General features: G+C 41.7%; 1 protein-coding gene across 5 annotated transcripts in view; it reads right to left on the bottom strand.

Moving 5' to 3' along the window:
• The window catches only part of BBS2 (Bardet-Biedl syndrome 2), a 44815-nt gene extending 26270 nt beyond the window's left edge, over window positions 1-18545 (bottom strand). For all 5 annotated transcript variants that reach the window (XR_008615410.1, XR_008615411.1, XR_008615412.1 and 2 more), the window contains exons 1-7: window positions 18288-18545; window positions 13168-13399; window positions 8063-8184; window positions 7712-7774; window positions 6827-6904; window positions 1947-2051; window positions 1777-1863 (exon numbers count right to left, since the gene is read on the bottom strand). Coding sequence is in view for 1 of the 5 variants with exons in the window: in XM_055078806.1 (XP_054934781.1) it covers window positions 1777-1863; window positions 1947-2051; window positions 6827-6904; window positions 7712-7774; window positions 8063-8184; window positions 13168-13399; window positions 18288-18404 (804 nt within the window). In the remaining 4 variants the exon portion in view is untranslated. The remainder of the gene's footprint in view (window positions 1-1776; window positions 1864-1946; window positions 2052-6826; window positions 6905-7711; window positions 7775-8062; window positions 8185-13167; window positions 13400-18287) is intronic.
• Between the last annotated feature and the right edge of the window lie 1687 nt (window positions 18546-20232).

The following is a 20232-nucleotide window of genomic DNA, read 5'->3' as shown; positions in this document are numbered from 1 at the left end:
AAAACTTTGCAATGAAAAACACTAATTTAGGTCATAGCTTACTACTAGTTCCTACCCCTTGTCTGAAGAATACCATGCTCTTAATAACAACATCAGTTAAGCCTGAAAATTATGGATGCTAAAGCCTGTGAAGTAATGAATGGCCCGTATTAACCAAAGCTCTTCGCACATTAACAGATCCCTCGAACTCAGACTGAACTGAACTTGCTTCTTTCTAACTACTCCATGGCCTTCAGCATTGCATTTCCACAATATTTAGCAGACAAGAGGGTTCATTTGCTAACTAAGAAACAGGACTACGAATTTATATTTCTGTGGATTTTCTATTCTTTTGCTTTATCCAACATGAAGGTTTTGCCTTGGAAGAGAAGATGAGCCTCCAACTCAACAAATGACCTACTAAAGAAAAAGTCAGTTGGCTAGTCACAGTTAATTTAGTAATTTTGTACCTATATTCACCTGTTGGATCTGTATATTTTCCTTTTAATGTTATTTCTGTTAAGTACAGATAACAATTTTCCTACTTATATAATGAACTGTATAGTTTTATTTTTTTTATGCCCTACAACAGATTATATAATAGAAATTTCTTAAAATTTTGAAAGCATTTAACGAGAAAAACATCTAGGTCCAGAGTCAGATCTGAAGGTTACTTCTGATAACTTCTCAAGTCAAGTAGTTTCTAATTCTCGAATCAACCATAATAACTTACATTCCTCCAGAACAGGGTCCCCTTTATGGATTTTCAAGTTTCTTAATAAGCAACTACATGGGGTTTCCCTGGTAGCGCAGTGGTTGAGAGTCCGCCTGCCGATGCAGGGGACACGGGTTCGTGCCCAGGTCTGGGAAGATCCCACATGCCGCGGAGTGGCTGGGCCCGTGAGCCATGGCCGCTGAGCCTGTGTGTCCGGAGCCTGTGCTCCGCAGCGGGAGAGGACACAACAGTGAGAGGCCCATATACCGCAAAAAAAAAAAAAAAAAAAAAGCAACTACATGGTCTTCCTTTATCATTTTTAACACCCATTACCAAAGACAAAACCAAGTGGAGAAGTAGCAACCAACCTAACAGTTTTTTAGAATCTGTTTTTCACACAACACCAAAGGAAGGTTACAAGGCACTGGCCAAAAGTAAAGAAAAATCAAAGAAGAAAAGATAGAATTAGCTGATTCCTCCAGGCAATCAGCACTGACAGATGAAAGAGCTAGGGCAAATGGTATCCATGGAGATCTGACAGCTACTGAAGCAGTTGCTAACAAGATAATCCTGACTTGCCAAAAGACTGTAGAAAATTCTGATTTGAAGTTAAAAAAGAAGCAAAAAAATTCTATTTTGAAGTTCTAGCTCAGAAAACAATATGCTAACATAATTCTTCCCATTAACTCCGTTTTTAATCAAGACTTGAAGATTTACTAGAAAAGAGCTATACACACAGTTCACTATTAGCTTATTAAAAATCCTTAGTTTAACGTGCTTATGCTTCGGATCAACCTGATTAAATTGATTCTCATTCCTTCAAGGAAGAGATTTAGAAAGAACCTTCCTAGAGATTTTCCCCCAAATAGCGCTTATGAGACGGAAAGGACACTCACTCACTCTGCAGTGTTGATAACTAGAGCAAGAATAAAAAAACATGGGAAGATTATGAAGTTACATTTGAAAGCACAGCCAAGGAACTCAAGTTTATATTCTCGTGTTACTGCTCTGAGTCATACAGCCAATGTATCTCAGACAATTATTACTTTAAATCATACTTGAACTCTACTGTTTAAACTTACCTTCCCATTGGACCAACCGGTTATCAGTTCACACACTCCATCAGAATTAAGGTCAAAAGCATGAATGCTCATGGCATGATTTTTGGACTGAAAAGGAATTTCAACAATTAGTACATAAGTCTCTCAATAAGTATAAAATCGCCGAATCTCAGAGGCTTAATCATACTAACTTTAATTCTCCAGTATCGGGCTGTTTTGTCATAAACTCCAACTGTGCCATTGGAAAGGGCATAACCAAATCGACTGCCATACATGGGACAAAGAGAGGTGATTATCTGCAAAAAATAATGATAAACACACAGTTCATTAAGGCTCAATTTAGTGCAAAGTGTGCCTTTATAAAACTGTATGCCTTGCTATAAGTATGTTAAAATTAGATTTAAATTGCACTTCCAATCCATTAGAGGGGAATGCATTCCCCTTCTCTATGATCCGTGTCATCTATTTCAGAGTTGGATAATCAGAATTAAATAAACTCACAAAATTTACTGTTTTAGATTGAGCATATGTAGCAAGTTTCAACAAATTAGTATTTTTTAAATAATACAATTAAGGAATTAAGGAGGGAATAAGCCATGTACACAAGATCTGGAATATGTACAATAGATGTTACACACACTAACTCAAAATGTTTTAATTATTCCAGTTTCCTTAACTTATGATATCCTACAGTCTAAATTTTAAAAGGACTTGTAAAATCCACAATTAAACATCTTTTAAGTGTATACTTTTCTATGACATAATTTATTGTTTGCTAGAGATGAAAGACTTTTTTAGAAGAAAACATAATCCTTTGAAAAACAAAAACCCAGCACATGGATTTCTATATGTATAACAATATATATAATGTATATATTATACTGAAATAGTTACAGAATTATTAGAGGATTTAACATACTTAAGAGGATAAAATTTTAGACACTAAAAAAATTATCCTTAAAAGTTAAAACCAAAGTTTAATGATATCTATGATCCTACAGATCTACTTTCTAATTCTGACACTAATACAAGAGATATAAAGAAATAAATTGTATAAAGCAGAGAATAGTTATGTAATTTCTTCTACACCTACAGCTTTCCTATGAAACCACCCACTTCACTTAACTCTGAATACAAAGTGCTGGATAGGACTCCAGAATTACTTAGCTCAAGGCACTCTTTTGGCAGTGCTGTTCAACTGCCAAATAAATTATAATTTTGCTGATGTGTGAAAAGACATTTGAACTAGGAGCAAAATCAAACCAAGAGGACAGGAAAACAGCCCTGAAATGAACAATCTTATGAAGTCCACATTTTCGTAAATTTAGCCCCAGTTTCCCTCAGTCCCTCAGTTCTTCATTAGCTCACTAGTTTCTTCTTTTGCGGACTAGAGGATCAAGAGGCACCTCAAATTCCTTGCTCTATTTCATGTTCTCTGTCCTTTTCCAGGATTTAGGAAAGAGACGTTTCAAAGAATGCACTCCCCTCACATCTAGTATTGACAATAAACAGAAATCCAACAACACCTCAATGAGTCCCTAAAAGAGAAAAGATTTACTACAAAATTTTTTTTTAAACAAAAAGTTTTTTAAAATTTATTCATTTATTTTTGGCTGCGTTGGGTACTCGTTGCTGCTCGCACGCTTTCTCTAGTTGTGGCGAGCGGGGGCTACTCTTCGTTGTGGTGCACAGGCTTCTCGTTGCGGTGGCTTCTCTCATTGCGGAGCACAGACTCTAGGCACACGGGCTTCAGTAGTTTTGGCACGTGGGCTCAGTAGTTGTGGCACACCGGCTTAGTTGCTCCATGGCATGTGGGATCTTCCCGAACCAGGGCTCGAACCCGTGTCCCCTGCATTGGCAGGCGGATTCTTATCCACTGCGCCACCAGGGAAGTCCCTATTTACTACAAATTTGAATGAAAGGGAAATGGTAATGCAGGACACAGCACCTACAGGCCAGTGATTCTCAAGTTGTTTATTTAACAGGGTGGTGGCAACCCCCTTCAAGAATCTAATGAGGGCTTCCCCGGTGGCGCAGTGGTTGAGAATCTGCCTGCTAATGCAGGGGATACGGGTTCGAGCCCTGGTCCGGGAAGATCCCACATGCCGCGGAGCAACTAGGCGCGTGAGCCACAACTACTGAGCCTGCGCATATGGAGCCTGTGCTCCGCAACAAGAGAGGCCACGACAGTGAGAGGCCCGCGCACCGCGATGAAGAGTGGCCCCCGCTTGCCGCAACTGGAGAAAGCCCTCGCACAGAAACGGGGACCCAACACAGCCAAAAATAAATAAATAAACAAACCAATAAACCAACATTAAAAAAAAAAGTTTCAGTGCTAATTTTTCCAGAATATTACATATCTTGATTTTTTTTTTTTACTTACAGTTTTTGGCATATTCCTATAGAGAATACATTCCATTTTAAAATGGAGTAGACAAACTGTTATGAATAAGGAACACAAACCAATACTTTAAACAAGGGTAGATATCTAGAAAAATCGCTACAATTCACTTACATTTATAGATATCAAAAGATGACTACACTGATCTTTTAAACACAAATCCCCTATTTGTTTAATATTAAAAAAAGCAGACTTTCCTGGCGGCGCAGTGGTTAAGAATCCGCCTGCCAATGAAGGGGACACGGGTTCGAGCCCTGGTCCGGGAAGATTCCACATGCTGCAGAGCAACTAAGCCCATGCGCCACAACTACTGACCCTGTGCTCTAAAGCTCGAGGGCCACAACTACTGAGCCCACGGGCCACACAACTGAAGCCCGCACGTCTAGAGCCCGTGCTCCGCAACAAGAGAAGCTACCGCAATGAGAAGCCCGTGCACCGCCACAGGCTTCTCGTTGCGGTGGCTTCTCTCATTGCGGAGCACAGACTCTAGGCACACGGGCTTCAGTAGTTTTGGCACGTGGGCTCAGTAGTTGTGGCACACCGGCTTAGTTGCTCCATGGCATGTGGGATCTTCCCGAACCAGGGCTCGAACCCGTGTCCCCTGCATTGGCAGGCGGATTCTTATCCACTGCGCCACCAGGGAAGTCCCTATTTACTACAAATTTGAATGAAAGGGAAATGGTAATGCAGGACACAGCACCTACAGGCCAGTGATTCTCAAGTTGTTTATTTAACAGGGTGGTGGCAACCCCCTTCAAGAATCTAATGAGGGCTTCCCCAGTGGCGCAGTGGTTGAGAATCTGCCTGCTAATGCAGGGGATACGGGTTCGAGCCCTGGTCCGGGAAGATCCCACATGCCGCGGAGCAACTAGGCCCGTGAGCCACAACTACTGAGCCTGCGCATCTGGAGCCTGTGCTCCGCAACAAGAGAGGCCACGACAGTGAGAGGCCCGCGCACCGCGATGAAGAGTGGCCCCCGCTTGCCGCAACTGGAGAAAGCCCTCGCACAGAAACGGGGACCCAACACAGCCAAAAATAAATAAATAAACCAATGAACCGACGTTTAAAAAAAAAAAGAATCTACTGAAAGCTAAGGATCTTCTCTCTAGAAAAGCACACAATAAACACATACGCATAAACAAAACCGCCCCCATATGGACACACATCTTCAGCCTGTTGCTTTTGGCACTCACTTCTCCCCTTCATTTTCCTCCATCCACAGCTATTAGTTTACAACCATAATAACTATGACTGCATAAAAAGTATAGTAAGTCAAAGTAAAAATCTATAATAAAGGTAAACCAGTTAAAATCATTGATAACACTTCCACATATCAATATGTATGTTTTGCTTTGTGGTCTCCCTTTTGTAGTCAGGGAAATAGAAGCCTGACGTCCCTAGACAGCTTTGTAAGTGGTGAGAAGTGAGGATGAGTGGCCAAGGTGAGTTCTGAGGCTGGTGCCCTCAAGCTTTTCTGATACAGACTCCCAAACACCACCTGATTCAATTTTGCACAATCCCATCATTTTGATCTCCAAGACTTCCTTCTGTTGTTTTTTGTTTTCTGTCCATTTACAATGGTCACAAGCCATTGCTCCTTTATCCCTTTCTCCTTCCTTAATTCAGAATATCCTAATTCTTTTTTCTGTTTCCATCTTGCCCAATCCTGGAAAACCAGCAGCAAATAAATATCTTAAGAATACCAAAACTATAAAGGATAAGAGTAATCTTCACTGTTTTTTTTAAAAAAAAACCTCTTTAAGAAACATCTCAGGTTCAATTACATGAGTAATTCTAATCACAAAGAAACTAGTCAAGTTCTCTAACATCTGATTTTTTTTTTTTTTTTTGTGGTACGCAGGCCTCCCTCTGCTGTGGCCTCTCCCGTTGCGGACCACAGGCTCCGGACGCGCAGGCCCAGCGGCCATGGCTCACGGGCCCAGCCGCTCCGCAGCATGTGGGATCCTCCCAGACCGGGGCGCGAACCCGGTTCCCCTGCATCGGCAGGCGGACGCGCAACCACTGCGCCACCAGGGAAGCCCCTAACATCTGATTTTTAAGTTTACCTATAGAAATGTGCCTAAGAAGTACTTAATTTGAATTAAGAGAAAAAGTATAAAAATCTCATTTACACACTTTATTCAATAGTCAACCCCATTTAATACACATGAGGAGGAGGAGGAGGCATAAAGTTTCAAATCCTGACCATGCCACTTAACAGCCATGAGCTTGTGAGAGTAACTTAACAGAGAAACTTAACATGTTCCCTCATCTGTAAAATGAAAGCTAGTAATACCTTCATAACAGGGTTGTTGTAGGATGAGTAAGTTCAGTACCTGGCATATTGCAGGTGCATATTCAAGGGCATATTTCAGGTGCACAATAAATGGTTGCTATTATCAGTAGTATGTATTAGCTCATGAAAAGAAATACCTTTATGTGCTCAATAATTTTTCTCTATTTCATCAGTCTTTTGCAAGATATATCTTGATAAAGGATATTTAAATGCTTCTTTCTCTGTAATGCACAGCTCTGTTTAATCCCCACAGTTTTTACCCTAAAAGTGCCTGGGTTGTGAGAAGATGTCCCAGCACTCTCCTTTAATGTTACATTTGACTATGCTAATCTGTCAAGGCTATCATAATTCTGACACCTTCTTACACTTCTTACCTCTGTTTCTGTCATTTCTGCCACAATCTCATCTTCTTTAAAAACTCGGATATCAAAATCCTCAGATCCAACAAGAAGCTGAAAGGAAAAAAAATCATACATATTTAGTTCAGCGAGTGAACACAGCAAAATTTCCAAAAATAAAACAAAAAAATCGCACGATACTTCGTATGTTGCTACAGCCACCCAGGAGTTCCAACTTCCCAGTAATGTGATGCTCAGAAAAGTTCCTTCCATTGAGAAGGTCAAGATTCAGTCAGTGAAGAAAAAGTGGTTACTATATACATGTGGGCTGCACCTCCTACCCAGAACAAGTTCTTTCACCAGGCACCTGAAAATGTTCTTGGTTTGGTGTCTGTCTGCCTGCAGGTGGAAGCCCTGTTTCAAAAGCCGGAGCCCGGTATCCGTGGACAAGTGGAGGGTAAGTCAATGCCCAACACAGTACTTCACTGGCTGCTCAAGAAGTTAATTTCTAGAGAAACCATTAGAATAGTTTAAAAGGCTAACAGCCAATCTCTAAAACTTTCAGATTCCTGAAAAAGTTGGCTAAAACCGAGAACTAGGTACGATTTAAAAGCACTGGAATCAAGTTATAAGACTGTGAATGTGACTGCAATCCCATCAAATGTTCTGCCTTCTCTCCCTGTCAGGTGTCTTTGAAACATCATGGTCTTGATCTCTGTATTAGACAAACACAAGTAAATCATTGTTGAAAAGAGAGGAGAAAGACAAATGAGGCCAGTTAGCTCATCATTTAGGCAACAGAGAACCAAAATCAACTGTGAGAAGCTAACAGCTCTCTCAACACTAATGTCACCGTCATGGGAAAATGTATGTACTCAGCTGAGAAGTATACACAAGTGAAGTATCTCCTCTCGCACATACCTCTTTCTTCCCATCACCATCAAAGTCACACAAGGCCAAGGAATGAACATTATCTCCAGTAACCTGAAAATAGAACCAAAATCATTACTACACCATCTTTTTTCACTTAATCCAAACACAGGAGCTACATGAAAGACAGGATGATACAAACCACTAATTTAAAACTCTAATTACAAAAAAAAAACTCTAATTACTCATATCCTTTTTTTAATGTACAGAATTATAAACATTGTTCTATTTTGTTTATATTATTCATTACAGTTAGTGGTAAAAAACAAACAAACAAGACCTAAAGAACATTAAAAGTAAAAACGTTTAAGAGTACTAAAGAGAGTATTTCGTTCTTCATACCGTCCAAAAGAGATCATTTCCTTCACGATCGAAACCCTGCAGAGCACAATTTCCACCAATAATTGCAAGAGGAGAGGAAATGTCTCCCAGTGTCCCCAGCACAATTGCATTGGCCCCATCTGCTACCTAAGAAGGGAAAAAAGACAGAAACTCTCAAACACAATGCTGCACGGGCACACTGGAGGTAACATATATCCCTCTTTTTATTTAGATACTCAGAGTCATCTGTCATCATTTCTGAGAAGCCACATGGTCTCCTGAGAGGCAGGCCAGGGCTGTCCACTGAGGACCGTGTCTGTGGCTTATGCGTGCTCATGCAAGGATGAGCACAGACCCAGGATAAACTCAGGCCCTTGGTCTCTCACACTAACCTGCTACAAAATCCCAGGCTCTCTTGGACCACCAGGTTCTAAAGGCCAAATTCCCCAGAGAATCAAGACTTATGCCTTTGAACACCCAAACTTTTGTAACCTATTTTAACTATTTTAGATGGAAATCTTTTTAATACTTATTACTCAGTTCTCTTACTACTGCTCTTTTTAATCGTAAAGTAAATTGTAAAGTACTAAGAACTACAAACACCTATAGACCCACCATCCAGAACTAATAAATGTCTTGACTTCTTGAATAAAGTACATAAACGCAATTTAATTTTGGAAGATTCGAGGACATCTTTGTGAACACGGTTTATTGTATAGGAAAATAGTCCTTACTTACATAACCTTTAAGTAGGAAAACTATAAAAAATAGATTGGCTATAAAAGAAAGAAAAGAATTCATAAGAAGCCAAAACTACTAACTGGTCAATCAATCAATCAAGTTAAAAGGTAAAAAAAATAAACTGGGAAAAATAACTGCAATATATAGGACAAAGAGTTAATATTTCTTGTTAATAAGAGAGTTAATACAAAGTAAATAAATAAGAAATGGGTAAACACACCCCAAGCAAAAATAAATATGTAAAATAAACAGGAAATTCACAAGAGAAGAAATACAAATAGCCAACAAGTATGAAAAAATGTTCATTCTACAAAACATCATTTTTCACTTTTCAGATTAGCAAAGATGAAACCTATTGTTCGTTAGGGTGTGATAAAACAAGCACTCTCATATTCTGAGGGGGAGGTGGGAAAACAGTAGTCTTTCTAGAGAGCAGTTTAGCAATATCTAACAAAAATTTCACTTAGAAAAGGTTTTAAACTCAGCAATTGTAAAGCTGAATTCTTGTGATCATTAATTTTATGTGTCAACTTGGCCAGGCCATGATACCCAGATATTTGGTCAAACATTATTCTAGACGTTTCTGTGAAAGTATTTTTTAGATGAGATTAACATTTAAATCAGTAGACTCGGGGCTTCCCTGGTGGCACAGTGGTTGAGAGCCTGCCTGCCAATGCAGGGGACACGGGTTCGAGCCCTGGTCTGGGAGGATCCCACATGCCGCAGAGCAACTAGGCCCGTGAGCCACAACTACTGAGCCTGCGCGTCTGGAGCCTGTGCTCCGCAACAAGAGAGGCCGCGATAGTGAGAGGCCCGCGCACCGCGATGAAGAGTGGCCCCCACTTGCCGCAACTAGAGAAAGCCCTCGCACAGAAACTAAGACCCAACACAGCCAAAAATTAAAAAAAAAAATATATATATATATATATAAATTAATTAATTTTAAAAAAATCAGTAGACTCTGAGTAAAGCAGATTACCCTGTAGAATGTGGGTGAGCCTCATCCAATCAGTTGAAGGCCTAAATAGAAAAAAGACTGAACTCCCTTGAGGAAGGAAGGATCCTGCCACCAGACTGCCTTTGGACTTGAGCTTCAACATCAGTTCCTTCCTCTGTCTCTATCCTGCTGGCATACCCTGCAAATTTTGGACTTGCCAGCCTCCACAACTGCATGAGCGAATTCCTTAAAATAAATCCATCTCCACTCCCTCTTCTATACATATACACATCCTATTGGTTCTGTTTCTCTGAAGAATCCTAATACAGTCCTAAACTCAATTTCAGTCTTATACAAAAATACAACAGTATCTTTGTCACATTGAAATAGGCAAAGATTTCTTAGGACAGAAAGAGCACTAACCATTAAAGAAAAAATTGATCAGCAAGACTTCATCAAAATTGAAAACTTTTGCTCATCAAAAGATACCTACCTATTGGAATGAACCACATATTGAGAGAAAATATTTATTTTACATGAATCTGACAGAGAACTTGTACCCAGTATATCCAAAGACCATCTACGAATCAATAATACACCCAAACTACCAATAAAAAAATAGGCAAAAGACTTAGGTGATTCAGAAAAGAAGACATACAAATAAAAAATAAGCAAAAGAAAAAGTGTTCTACATCACTGGTCACAAGGAAAATGCAAAATGAAACCACAGTAAGATACCACTTCACACCTACTAAAATGACTCAAATTACAAAAACTGGCAACACCAAATGCTGACAAGAAATGTGGAGCAAATGGAACTCTCGCACATTGCTGATGAAAGTGTAAAACGGTACAACTACTCCTGGGTATTTACCCAAGATGAACTAAAACGTATGTCCACAAAAAGACTAGGACAAAAATGTTTACAGCAATTTTATCCATAATTGTCCCAAACTGGAAACAACCCGAATGTCCATCCCACATGTCCATCATCAGAAGAATAAACAAATTGTGGCATATTCACACAATGGAATTACTATTCGGCAACAAAAAAGAACTACCGGTAGGGACTTCCCTGGTTGTCCAGTGGGTAAGATGCCATGCTCCCAATGCAGTGGGCCTGGGTTCGATTCCTGCTTGGGGAACCATAGCGCACACGCATGTAGCAACTAAGAGTCAGCATGCCGCAACTAAGAGCATGCATGCTACAACTAAGACCCGGCGCAGCCACAATAAATAAATATTAAAAAAAAAAAAACTACAGCTAAATGCAACAACAAGTATGACTCTCACAGATGTTAAGTGAAAGAAGCCAGACACCAAAGAGTACATTCTGTATGATTCCATTTGTATGAAGTTCAAGAACAGGGAAAACTAATCTAAGGTGACAGAAATCAAAACAGTGAATATCTATAGGGAATAGGAATTGACTGGAATGGGGCACAACAAAATTTTCTGAAGTGATGAAAATGTTCTACTGGGTTGGCCAAAAAGTTGTTCATTCCGCTTTTTCCATAAGATGCTTCCATAACACCCCCAATATATTTTTATTGGGGGGTGTTGATTACAGGGATCAAAACTCATTGAACTGAACACTTAAGGTTTGTGTATCTCACTGTATGTACATTTTACCTCAATAAAAAAATACCAAAGGAAAAAAATTGCATTTCTAAGAACTTACCCTTAGGAAATAATCAGAGAAGTTGGCAAAGATATATGCTTATGAAATTATCAACTGTAATAGAGAAACTATGGAAATAACATAAATATGAAACAATATGGAAAGGGTTAAACAAATTATGATATATTTTAACACAATGAAATACTATAGAGCAGTAAGAATAAAGCATAGATATATAGTAACTTCAATATAAAGTTCAATACAATACATATATTTCTGAATAAAAAGGCCACATGTAATATCCAGGGAGTAGAAACAACCCAAATGTCTATTAGATTTATAGCTTTTTTTGTGTGTGTGTGTGTGGTACGCGGGCCTCTCACTGTTGTGGCCTCTCCCGTTGCGGAGCGCAGGCTCCGGACGTGCAGGCTCAGCGGCCATGGCTCACGGGCCCAGCCGCTCCACGGCATGTGGGATCTTCCCGGACCGGGGCACGAACCCGTGTCCCCTGCATCGGCAGGCGGATTCTCAACCACTGTGCCACCAGGGAAGCCCCCCAAAATGTCTATTAAATGATGAATGGATAGTTATTTATACATACAATGGAAAATTACTCAGCCATAAAAATAATGAAGTATGATACATGTAACAAAATGTCCAGAATAGGGCTTCACTGGTGGCACAGTGGTTAAGAATCTGCCTGCCAATACAGGGGACACGGGTTTGATCCCTGGTCCAAGAAGATCCCACATGCTGCGGAGCAACTAAACCCGTGCGTCACAATTACTGAGCCTGCGCACCACAACTACTGAAGCCCACTCGCCTAGAGCCCGTGCTACGCAACAAGAGAAGCCACTGCAACGAGAAGCCCATGCACTGCAACGAAGAGTAGCCCCCCTTCCCCACAACTAGAGAAAAGCCTGCGCACAGCAACAAAGACCCAACACAGCCAAACATAAATAAATAAAATAAATAAATTTATAAAAGAAAATGTCCAGAATAGGCAAATCTATGGAGAAGGAAAGTAGACTGGTGGTTGCTTAAGGATGAGAGGTTGGGGGAAAATGGGGAGTGACTACTAATGGGTATGGGTTTCTTTCTGGAATAATGAAAATGTTCTATAGTTGATTGTGGTGTAGTTACACAACTCTCTGAATAAACCACTGAATTGTATACTTTAAATAGGTGAATTGTATGGTATATGAATTATCTTAATAAAGCTATTACAGAAAAAAAGTAAAAGGCTACATGTATATAGTATGATCCCATTTTGTAAAAAAAAAAAAAAAAAAATCACTCACAAATACTTAGTAAAAAGTCGGGATAAAGCAATTCAAGAGTTAAGTGCTATTTCCAAATGAAGAAACCATGCGTAATTATTTTTATTTTGCTTCTATATCTTTTCTACAATAAATTTGGATTATCTGAGTATTAAAGTTGCAGTAGCCTGTAGATGGCAGGCTACAGTAAGTGCTTCTCCTAGAAACTACTATACTAAACTTTAATGCAAAGCCACCAGGAGACCTGTTTGCTGGCTCCCTGGCTGTTGGCAGAACTCTCAATGGCAAATCTTGACAGATGGTAGTAGCACAGATACACCTCCTGAGAGATAAGCTGGAGTGTCAAAAAGTGGTTACCAACCACGACCAAATAAATAAGCGTCAAGTACACAAAGGAGATGTAAATGGCAAAATCCGCATATTTTTTTAACTACACTACAACAACCACATAAAAAACCAAAATAAATGTCTGATCTCTTTTAATCATAAAAAAGAAAAAGTGGACACTAATGGGTAATGGAAGTTTTATGGTTATAAAGGGGTATACTTGCCTCTCTGTAGAACAAATCTGAATTATTGTAGACATCATAAGCCAGAAGATTAGTCTGTGTCCCCACTAAAAGAGCATCATAGCCAAGTTCAGGGTTCAGTACTCCTGCAGTCAGGCAGCTGACTGCCTGGTTAATGTTGAGAAGCGAAACATCAGACTCCAGGGGGCTCTGGAAGACCCTGGATGCACTGAAATGCTGGCTCCGGGTATGAGGGTTGTGAATAAAAACCTAAAACAAAAACAGTTAATTACATCCCCTTAAAATACCAAAAATGTAAAATTAACATACATCTTTTTAAAAAAGACTCAGGTTATTAACAGGTATCAACATTAACAAGAAATGACTTTAATCATCTACAAAACTTAAAACACCCATACACAGTTCTGTGCATGGCTGGCTTTCAATCACTGCAAACTGTGGAAACCCAGTGGTTCTTACTTAGCCTTATAAAGGACAAGGTAATAGCCAAGATCTAGTTGTTGCTTCCCAGGGCAGCTTATATACTACCCACCAGTGGAGTGTTAAAGCACTCTTACAAACCATCCTTTTCCTGGTCAACCTATAAGAAGGTGCTGCCAGCTACAATGTGATTGCTACACACGAAGATCAGAGAAAATAGAATAATAAACACTTCCTTTAGTATCTTCCATCCAAGCACCTAACTAATTCACTTCCTAACCTTTAAAACTGGTAGTTTTAAGGTCTGGTAGGTGGTAAATTTGTCTTACAAACCTAAACTGAGTCACACAAAGCGAGCTTCTTGAAGGCTTTCATAGTCTATATTAGTAAGACAGAATTCAATAATTAGCTCAAAGTTAATTAATTTAGCAGTTTCAACTATCATAAATATAATCATCTGAGTATCCCTACAAATCTTTAAATTTCCTTGGGCTTCTGTAAAAGGAGGTTTATACTAAAACATGCATTCTCAAGAGGGGTGATACTGCTCTCAAGACGGGTAGCTGGGTTTGGGGTGGGGGGAATCTTAGACATTAGAATGGCTTGTAGCCTCCAAAGGGTCTTTATAAAAACAGATATACTGTATATCTGTGGTATTAAAATTTCATTAGGGAAATATTAATTTTCTGAAAAAAGCTCCATGGGAGGCAATATGGAAAAAAAGAAAAGGATGAGAAACTGCACTAGAGATGCCTTAAGCCCCTTCTAGTTCTAAAATTTGCTAATTTTAAATGAGCATTTCACCCCTTGGTATAAATCGTAACCAGGTGAGGTCAGTTTGGTTGCTCCACTCAAAAGGCCGATACTCGAGAGACAAGTGTTGGTGGAAAAGGAAACTTTTCCACCTGGGAAGATGGTGCACTAATGTCCTAAGACCATCTCCAAGTTGCCAGTTAGGAGACAAAGGTTTTAAAGGCAGCGTGAGGGAGGGATCCGCAGGGTGCGTGAGCAGCTCTTGCACAATTCCTGGATTGGCTGGCATCAAGCTGAAGTTTCAAGCATCACTTATCTTCTGGTTTCAATCGGTCTGGGGTCTACCTGCTTGTGATCAGCAGTTTTCATCTGGTAGGAGTCTGCTCCCTGTAAAAACAGCTTAGGAATGTGTGTCAGACTTTTATAGCTTTCAGGGAACTGGGAGCTGGGAGTTCCGGTGACTCTTTATGGTTGGTTTAGAGTCTAAATTGTTGCCAGTTTCCCAGCTCAACAGCTTGTTTCTCCATCTTCCCATTCCTAATAATTAACTCTTGAGCCAGCCTTCTGAGACTCAGGGCAGGCCTGGGAGACTAAAGCTTTTCTACAAACACGAGGCAGGTAGAGGACATGGAGGGGAGGGGTCTGTCCCAGGAAGGCCCCATAGGGTCCTGCTTGCTTACAATGCCTGCTTTTCTTTGATAATCCTCAATCCTGAGGAGGAACAGGTGTGGAACAAGAAAGGAAACAAAGTTTGGGATAGAGAAGTTAATCATAAACTCAGCAGAGGAACTCAGTTTTAGAGGACTCGGTTTTAAATCCAAGCAGGATTAGTTTTAAATTATTATCTAAACAAGGTAACCTATTGGACAAAAAATAATTTTTAAAAGATTGGTTAGAAACATAGAGATAATGTGTGTAGCTACTGAATATTGTGTTCATGTTCTCATTTGTGTAATACTTTACAACATGCTTTTATGAACATTACTGCATTTGGTCCTCACAACAACATTTCGTCCTCCTGATATATATACAGAGGAGGTCAGAAGGGTTAAGGCCCTTTCCCAAGGTCTCACCACTGATAAGTGACAGGGCTAAGATGCAAGCCTGGTGTCGGGCTCCAGTAATCTCTAGCCACATCTTCCTTTTATAACAGTTCTGAACAAAAGAATTCTTACAGAGTCTTCTAGTAATTCGACAGGCTGAGAAAGAACAGGAGGAAAAATAACCTGTGGACTTCATGTTCACTGTTATTGGGATGAAAAGAGTTTGGAGGCTGCTGTCAAGAGCAAGAGTCCCAGGAGTCTGGTTTCTCCCTAGTTCCCCTCCTGCTGTTCTCTGCATACAGCAATCAGTGCCCTGGAGACTCACCTGTCCCTCAGGCTCAGTCACACAACAAATAGATCACTCCCAGTGCCTTCAGCCAAAGGACTGGCTGAAGTCCACATATCTGTTCTGGCTGAGGGGGTGTTGCTGACAATATAAATTTCAATTAGGCCCTCCAATTGCATGGTGAGAGGAAACGTGTCCCCCGATGAACTAATGTTCATCCTGCAAGAAACCCCTTTTTAAAACATCCTTGCTCAGGTTCAGAGACCCGATCCCAATAAGTCAGCCCCCCATTCACAACAGAGTCCCACTGAAAATGACAAAATCCTGTTTCTAGAGACATGGGCCCCGACAGTCAAGGAGGGCTTTAGCCTTACCTGCAATGTTTGTTTTTAAAGGAAAATATATTTGTGTATTATTTGGATCATAAAATAGTACCAATTTTTTCCTTAAGTCTAAAGATAAAAGATCACATTAGAACTTTTAAGATTTGTTTTTGAAGTTCTGAATATAAAGTGTCCAATTACACAGGACATAGGAACTTCTCTCTCTCCTTTTTTTTTCCCCCATCTTCAGAAAGAGACTTAGAATCAAGTGTCCCTACCTCCCACTCTAGGTCACATTCTAATGAAAGCGGTTCCATAGAAACCTCTGCCTGATCTTCCGGCTTCCACTCCTACACTCCCCTCCCTGCATCTCTGCTGCAGCACCAGCCAGTAATCCTTTATCTAAAACATAAACCGAATCCCATCACGCACTTTATTAAAACCAAGGTCTTTACCGTGGCCTACAAGGCCCTATACGATCCAGCCGCTGGCTATACCCCACTGCTTCCCTCAATCCATTCCAGCCCCTGCAACTTTCTTGTGTTTCTGGAACACACCAAGTATATCTCTACCTCAGAGCCTTTGTACTTGCTGATACACTTACTCCATCTATCTGCAGGGCTGGTTTCCTCATTTGCTTCAAACCTCTGATCCACAGTTATCAGAGGCCTATCTGATCACCCTGCCTAAAATAGCAATCTCCCATCACTCCCAACCCCTTACTCTGTTTTTCTCCCATGGAGACAGTGTGTGTGTTTCTGTTAACTATCTGGCTCCCCCTCTCAAAGTAACCTCCAAGGGGATGAGACTTGTCTGTCACCTTCACCCTTGTAACTGCAGAGCTAAGAATAGTGCCCAGCACACAGCAAGCCCTCAATAAACCAGGGGCTGAGCTAATATCAATGGGATCTTTTCAGCCCACTTATGTAGCTGCTATGCACCTACAGCAGAACCAATATGAATTTTTGGTATTTGTCAGTGCCTACTAACATTATTACGTACGAGGCTCTGTGCTAAATGCTTTTCTCCATTATACAACTTAATGAAAATGAATCATTACTTTTTACGTATGTATCCCAAGGCATGGCATATGAGAAAACATACAACATAGGTGGCAGTGTCTCAAACTATAAATCATTATATAAATGTTAGCTTATTAAATCCACACTGGGTCAGAGAACATGCACTCTAATCTCATTTCTACCGCTTTCCAGTTGAACAGCCTCAAACATTGCTTTGAACCTCTCTGAACCATTATTTCTAATCAGTAAAGTGGGAGTAATAAGAAGAAAATAACAGCTAACAGTTAGTGACCACTGCCTATATGCCAAGCGCATGACATGTATCAGTAGTAACTTACTTAATCCTCTTAGCAACCCTATGTGGTAGATACTAAGTACCTTGCCCAAGGTCATGAACGTAGTAAGCACCGGAGCCACAATCTACGACACCTGTGCTATATGGCAGCTGTTGGCAACTTAGCAAGGATGCTGAGATGATTAACGTAATAAGGCTTTGTACCTGTTAGAAGTTATTACGCTTGGCGTCATAGTATTCCATGTTTTGGGGGCATGCCTCCATCAACACACAGTTTCTTGATTTGCCTTGTCTGCTGTCCTTCTGGACTATAAGCTTTCTGAAAGTCAGGACTCCAATTTTATCTCTGAAGCCCCAAGATCTAGCACGAAGGAGGTGTCCAGTAAGTCTGGCGAATGCTGAATGACCATATCTTTTTCGTCTCTGTGATTCCCACACCTTGCCCAGCACCCGGCACATAGTAAGCCCCTAAAAGGTACTTAGTAAATAAATTATAGGAAGAGACGTGACTGTACATGGATAAAGATCGAAAGTGCAATTTGAATCACTTAGGTTAAGGGTCTTTGTGATTTTTTTTTTCCCCCGTAAAGTTGTTGGCTCTGAGAGGCAGTCTGAGATAGTAGTAGTTCCAGAGCGAAGGGCAGAGGCCCTGGGCTCTAATCTGGGGTCTGCCAGTACTGCTAACCCTCACCAAGCCATTCCCCCTCTGGGGTCTTCTCTTCCGTAAGCTCCCTGTCTGTAAAGAGACACCAACACTGTCCGAGTCTAAGTGCCTGAAGACAAGTTAACTGCTCAGAAAAGCCGTTCTGCGTGATTATTCATGATGTGTGCGCAAGATGGAGAGCTACGGAGGCTTCCAACCCGTTGCCGGGCAACCCTGGCTGGGGGCGGAGCCTGAGACTCGGGAGCTGGACTGCAGGGACCTAGCGGGAGGAGGTCGTGGGGACTCCAGGGGCCCGGGCCCCGTGCGGGTGGGAACGTGTGGGAGCGGTTACCTTGCCTGCTTGGGTAGCGGCCGCCAGGCACGGGTGAGTCCCGTCGTAGCGCCCTAAGGCCACCATGCGGGGGCTGATTTTGTGGCGCAGTTTCAGGGTGAACACAGGCAGCAGCATGATGGCGACAGCTCAGGAGAAGAGGGCTAGTGGTCCGATACCGGTGCAGCGAAGCCGGCCTCACCCGCGGCGGTGAAGAACGCGGGGACCAGGCCGGGCGAGAAACCGAGCGGGACTGAGCCGGATCCCAGGCCACCGGCTTTTTCTGCGGGTGCGCAGGCCCGCCCACCTAGTTCTGCGGCTGCGCGGTCGGGCCTCAGGCTCGGCTGAGGCTGAAGCTGGGTCTCGTTGGTGGAGTCGTGTCTTTCGCAGCTGTAACTTACCCGCGTTGGATTCGACTCAAGTAACAGGTCTACAGTGGCGGTGTCTGAGCCAGCGCACCCCTGGGGCTTCTTCTAGCACTACAACCAAGCTGCTGCACCGTTGCAGACTACGCGCACGTCAACCACACTCCAAAGGGTCATTAATTCAAGAAATATGCCTTGAATGCCTACTCTTCTCTTTACTTTAGCTGTTATGTTGATGCCCACAGTAGTTACTAAGTATGTAGACTCTTTAAAAAAAATGTTTTAAACTCTCACCTTTAAATGGTCCATGGCCCTTTGTAAGATGCTCTATAAATTTTAAATGAGAACACAAAAAATTGAAAAGTCATTAAACTTCTCGACATTCATTCAGATAATTTTTGAGTGTTTACTATGTGTCAGGCACTGTTCTAGACAACAGAGGTATGGTAGTTAACATGAGACAAACCTCTGCCCTCCTGGAGCTGACCTCCGTTTCCGGGGAGACAAACACTAACTGAGAAATACATGTGGGAGGTCTTTTGGTAGTAAGTGGTAAGGAGGGAAGAGGAATCGAAGTGTGGAGGGAGTGCAGTTTTAAATAAGGTGGTGGGGAAGAGACCTCACTGAGAAAGTCACATCCAGGCAAGAACTTGAAAGAAGTAAGGGAGTCAGTTTTGAGGAAGAGTGTTCCAGCAGAGGAAATTCAGGTGCAAAGGCACTGAGGGATCGCTCTGGCTGCCTTCTGGAAATAAACGGTTAGGGCTGAGGGACGAGATGAAAGGGAAGCAACAGAGGAGACTGAGAAGGAAGCCAAGTGAAGAGAGTGTTGCCAGGAGTAGGAAGATAACCGTGGCAGATGCTATAGGTGGGTCTTGAAACATGGGTTCTAGAATATTCTTGATATTTGCATTTTGTAATTACAGCCATACAAATGAGCATCTTTTTTCAAGTGTACTGGGGGTGGTCTGTGACTAGTTGTAATCTCTTCTGGAGATAATGTCAAAAGACTAAATTTGGGCTTCCCTGGTGGCGCAGTGGTTAAGAATCCACCTGCCAATGCAGGGGACACAGGTTCGAGCCCTGGCCCGGGAAGATGCCACGGAGCAACTAAGCCCATGCGCCACAACTACTGAGCCTGTGCTCTAGATCCTGCAAGCCACAACTACTGAAGCCCGCGTGCCACAACTACCGAAGCCCACGCACCTGGAGCCTGTGCTCCACAACAAGAGAGGCCACCGCACTGAGAGGCCCGCACACCACAGCGAGGGATGGCCCCCACTCGCTGCAACTGGAGAGAGCCCGCGCACAGCAACAAAGACCCAACACAGCCAAAAATAAAATAAATAAATAAATTCAATAAATAAATTTATAAAAGACTAAATTTGAGGGCCTCGATGGAATGTAAGGCCTGAGCCAATAGCCCGATAAACCCCGTCTGATAGGCCCTGCCTCTGACTTCTCCCAGCTCCTTTCTGCCGCAGTGTCTCTGCTTCACTGCCTAGACCCCACAGTCCTGTAGCACTTACCCAACCAGCCCTGTAATGGAAATTGCCCTGGGTCTGTCCTCCTGCCTTTTACCATCAGAACTTTGTGAGGTACCC

Source organism: Physeter macrocephalus, chromosome 17, assembly GCF_002837175.3.
Source record: "Physeter macrocephalus isolate SW-GA chromosome 17, ASM283717v5, whole genome shotgun sequence".
NCBI lineage: Eukaryota > Metazoa > Chordata > Mammalia > Artiodactyla > Physeteridae > Physeter > Physeter macrocephalus.
The sequence above is the reverse complement of the archived record's forward strand: the minus strand, read 5'-3'. Positions and strand labels throughout refer to the sequence as shown.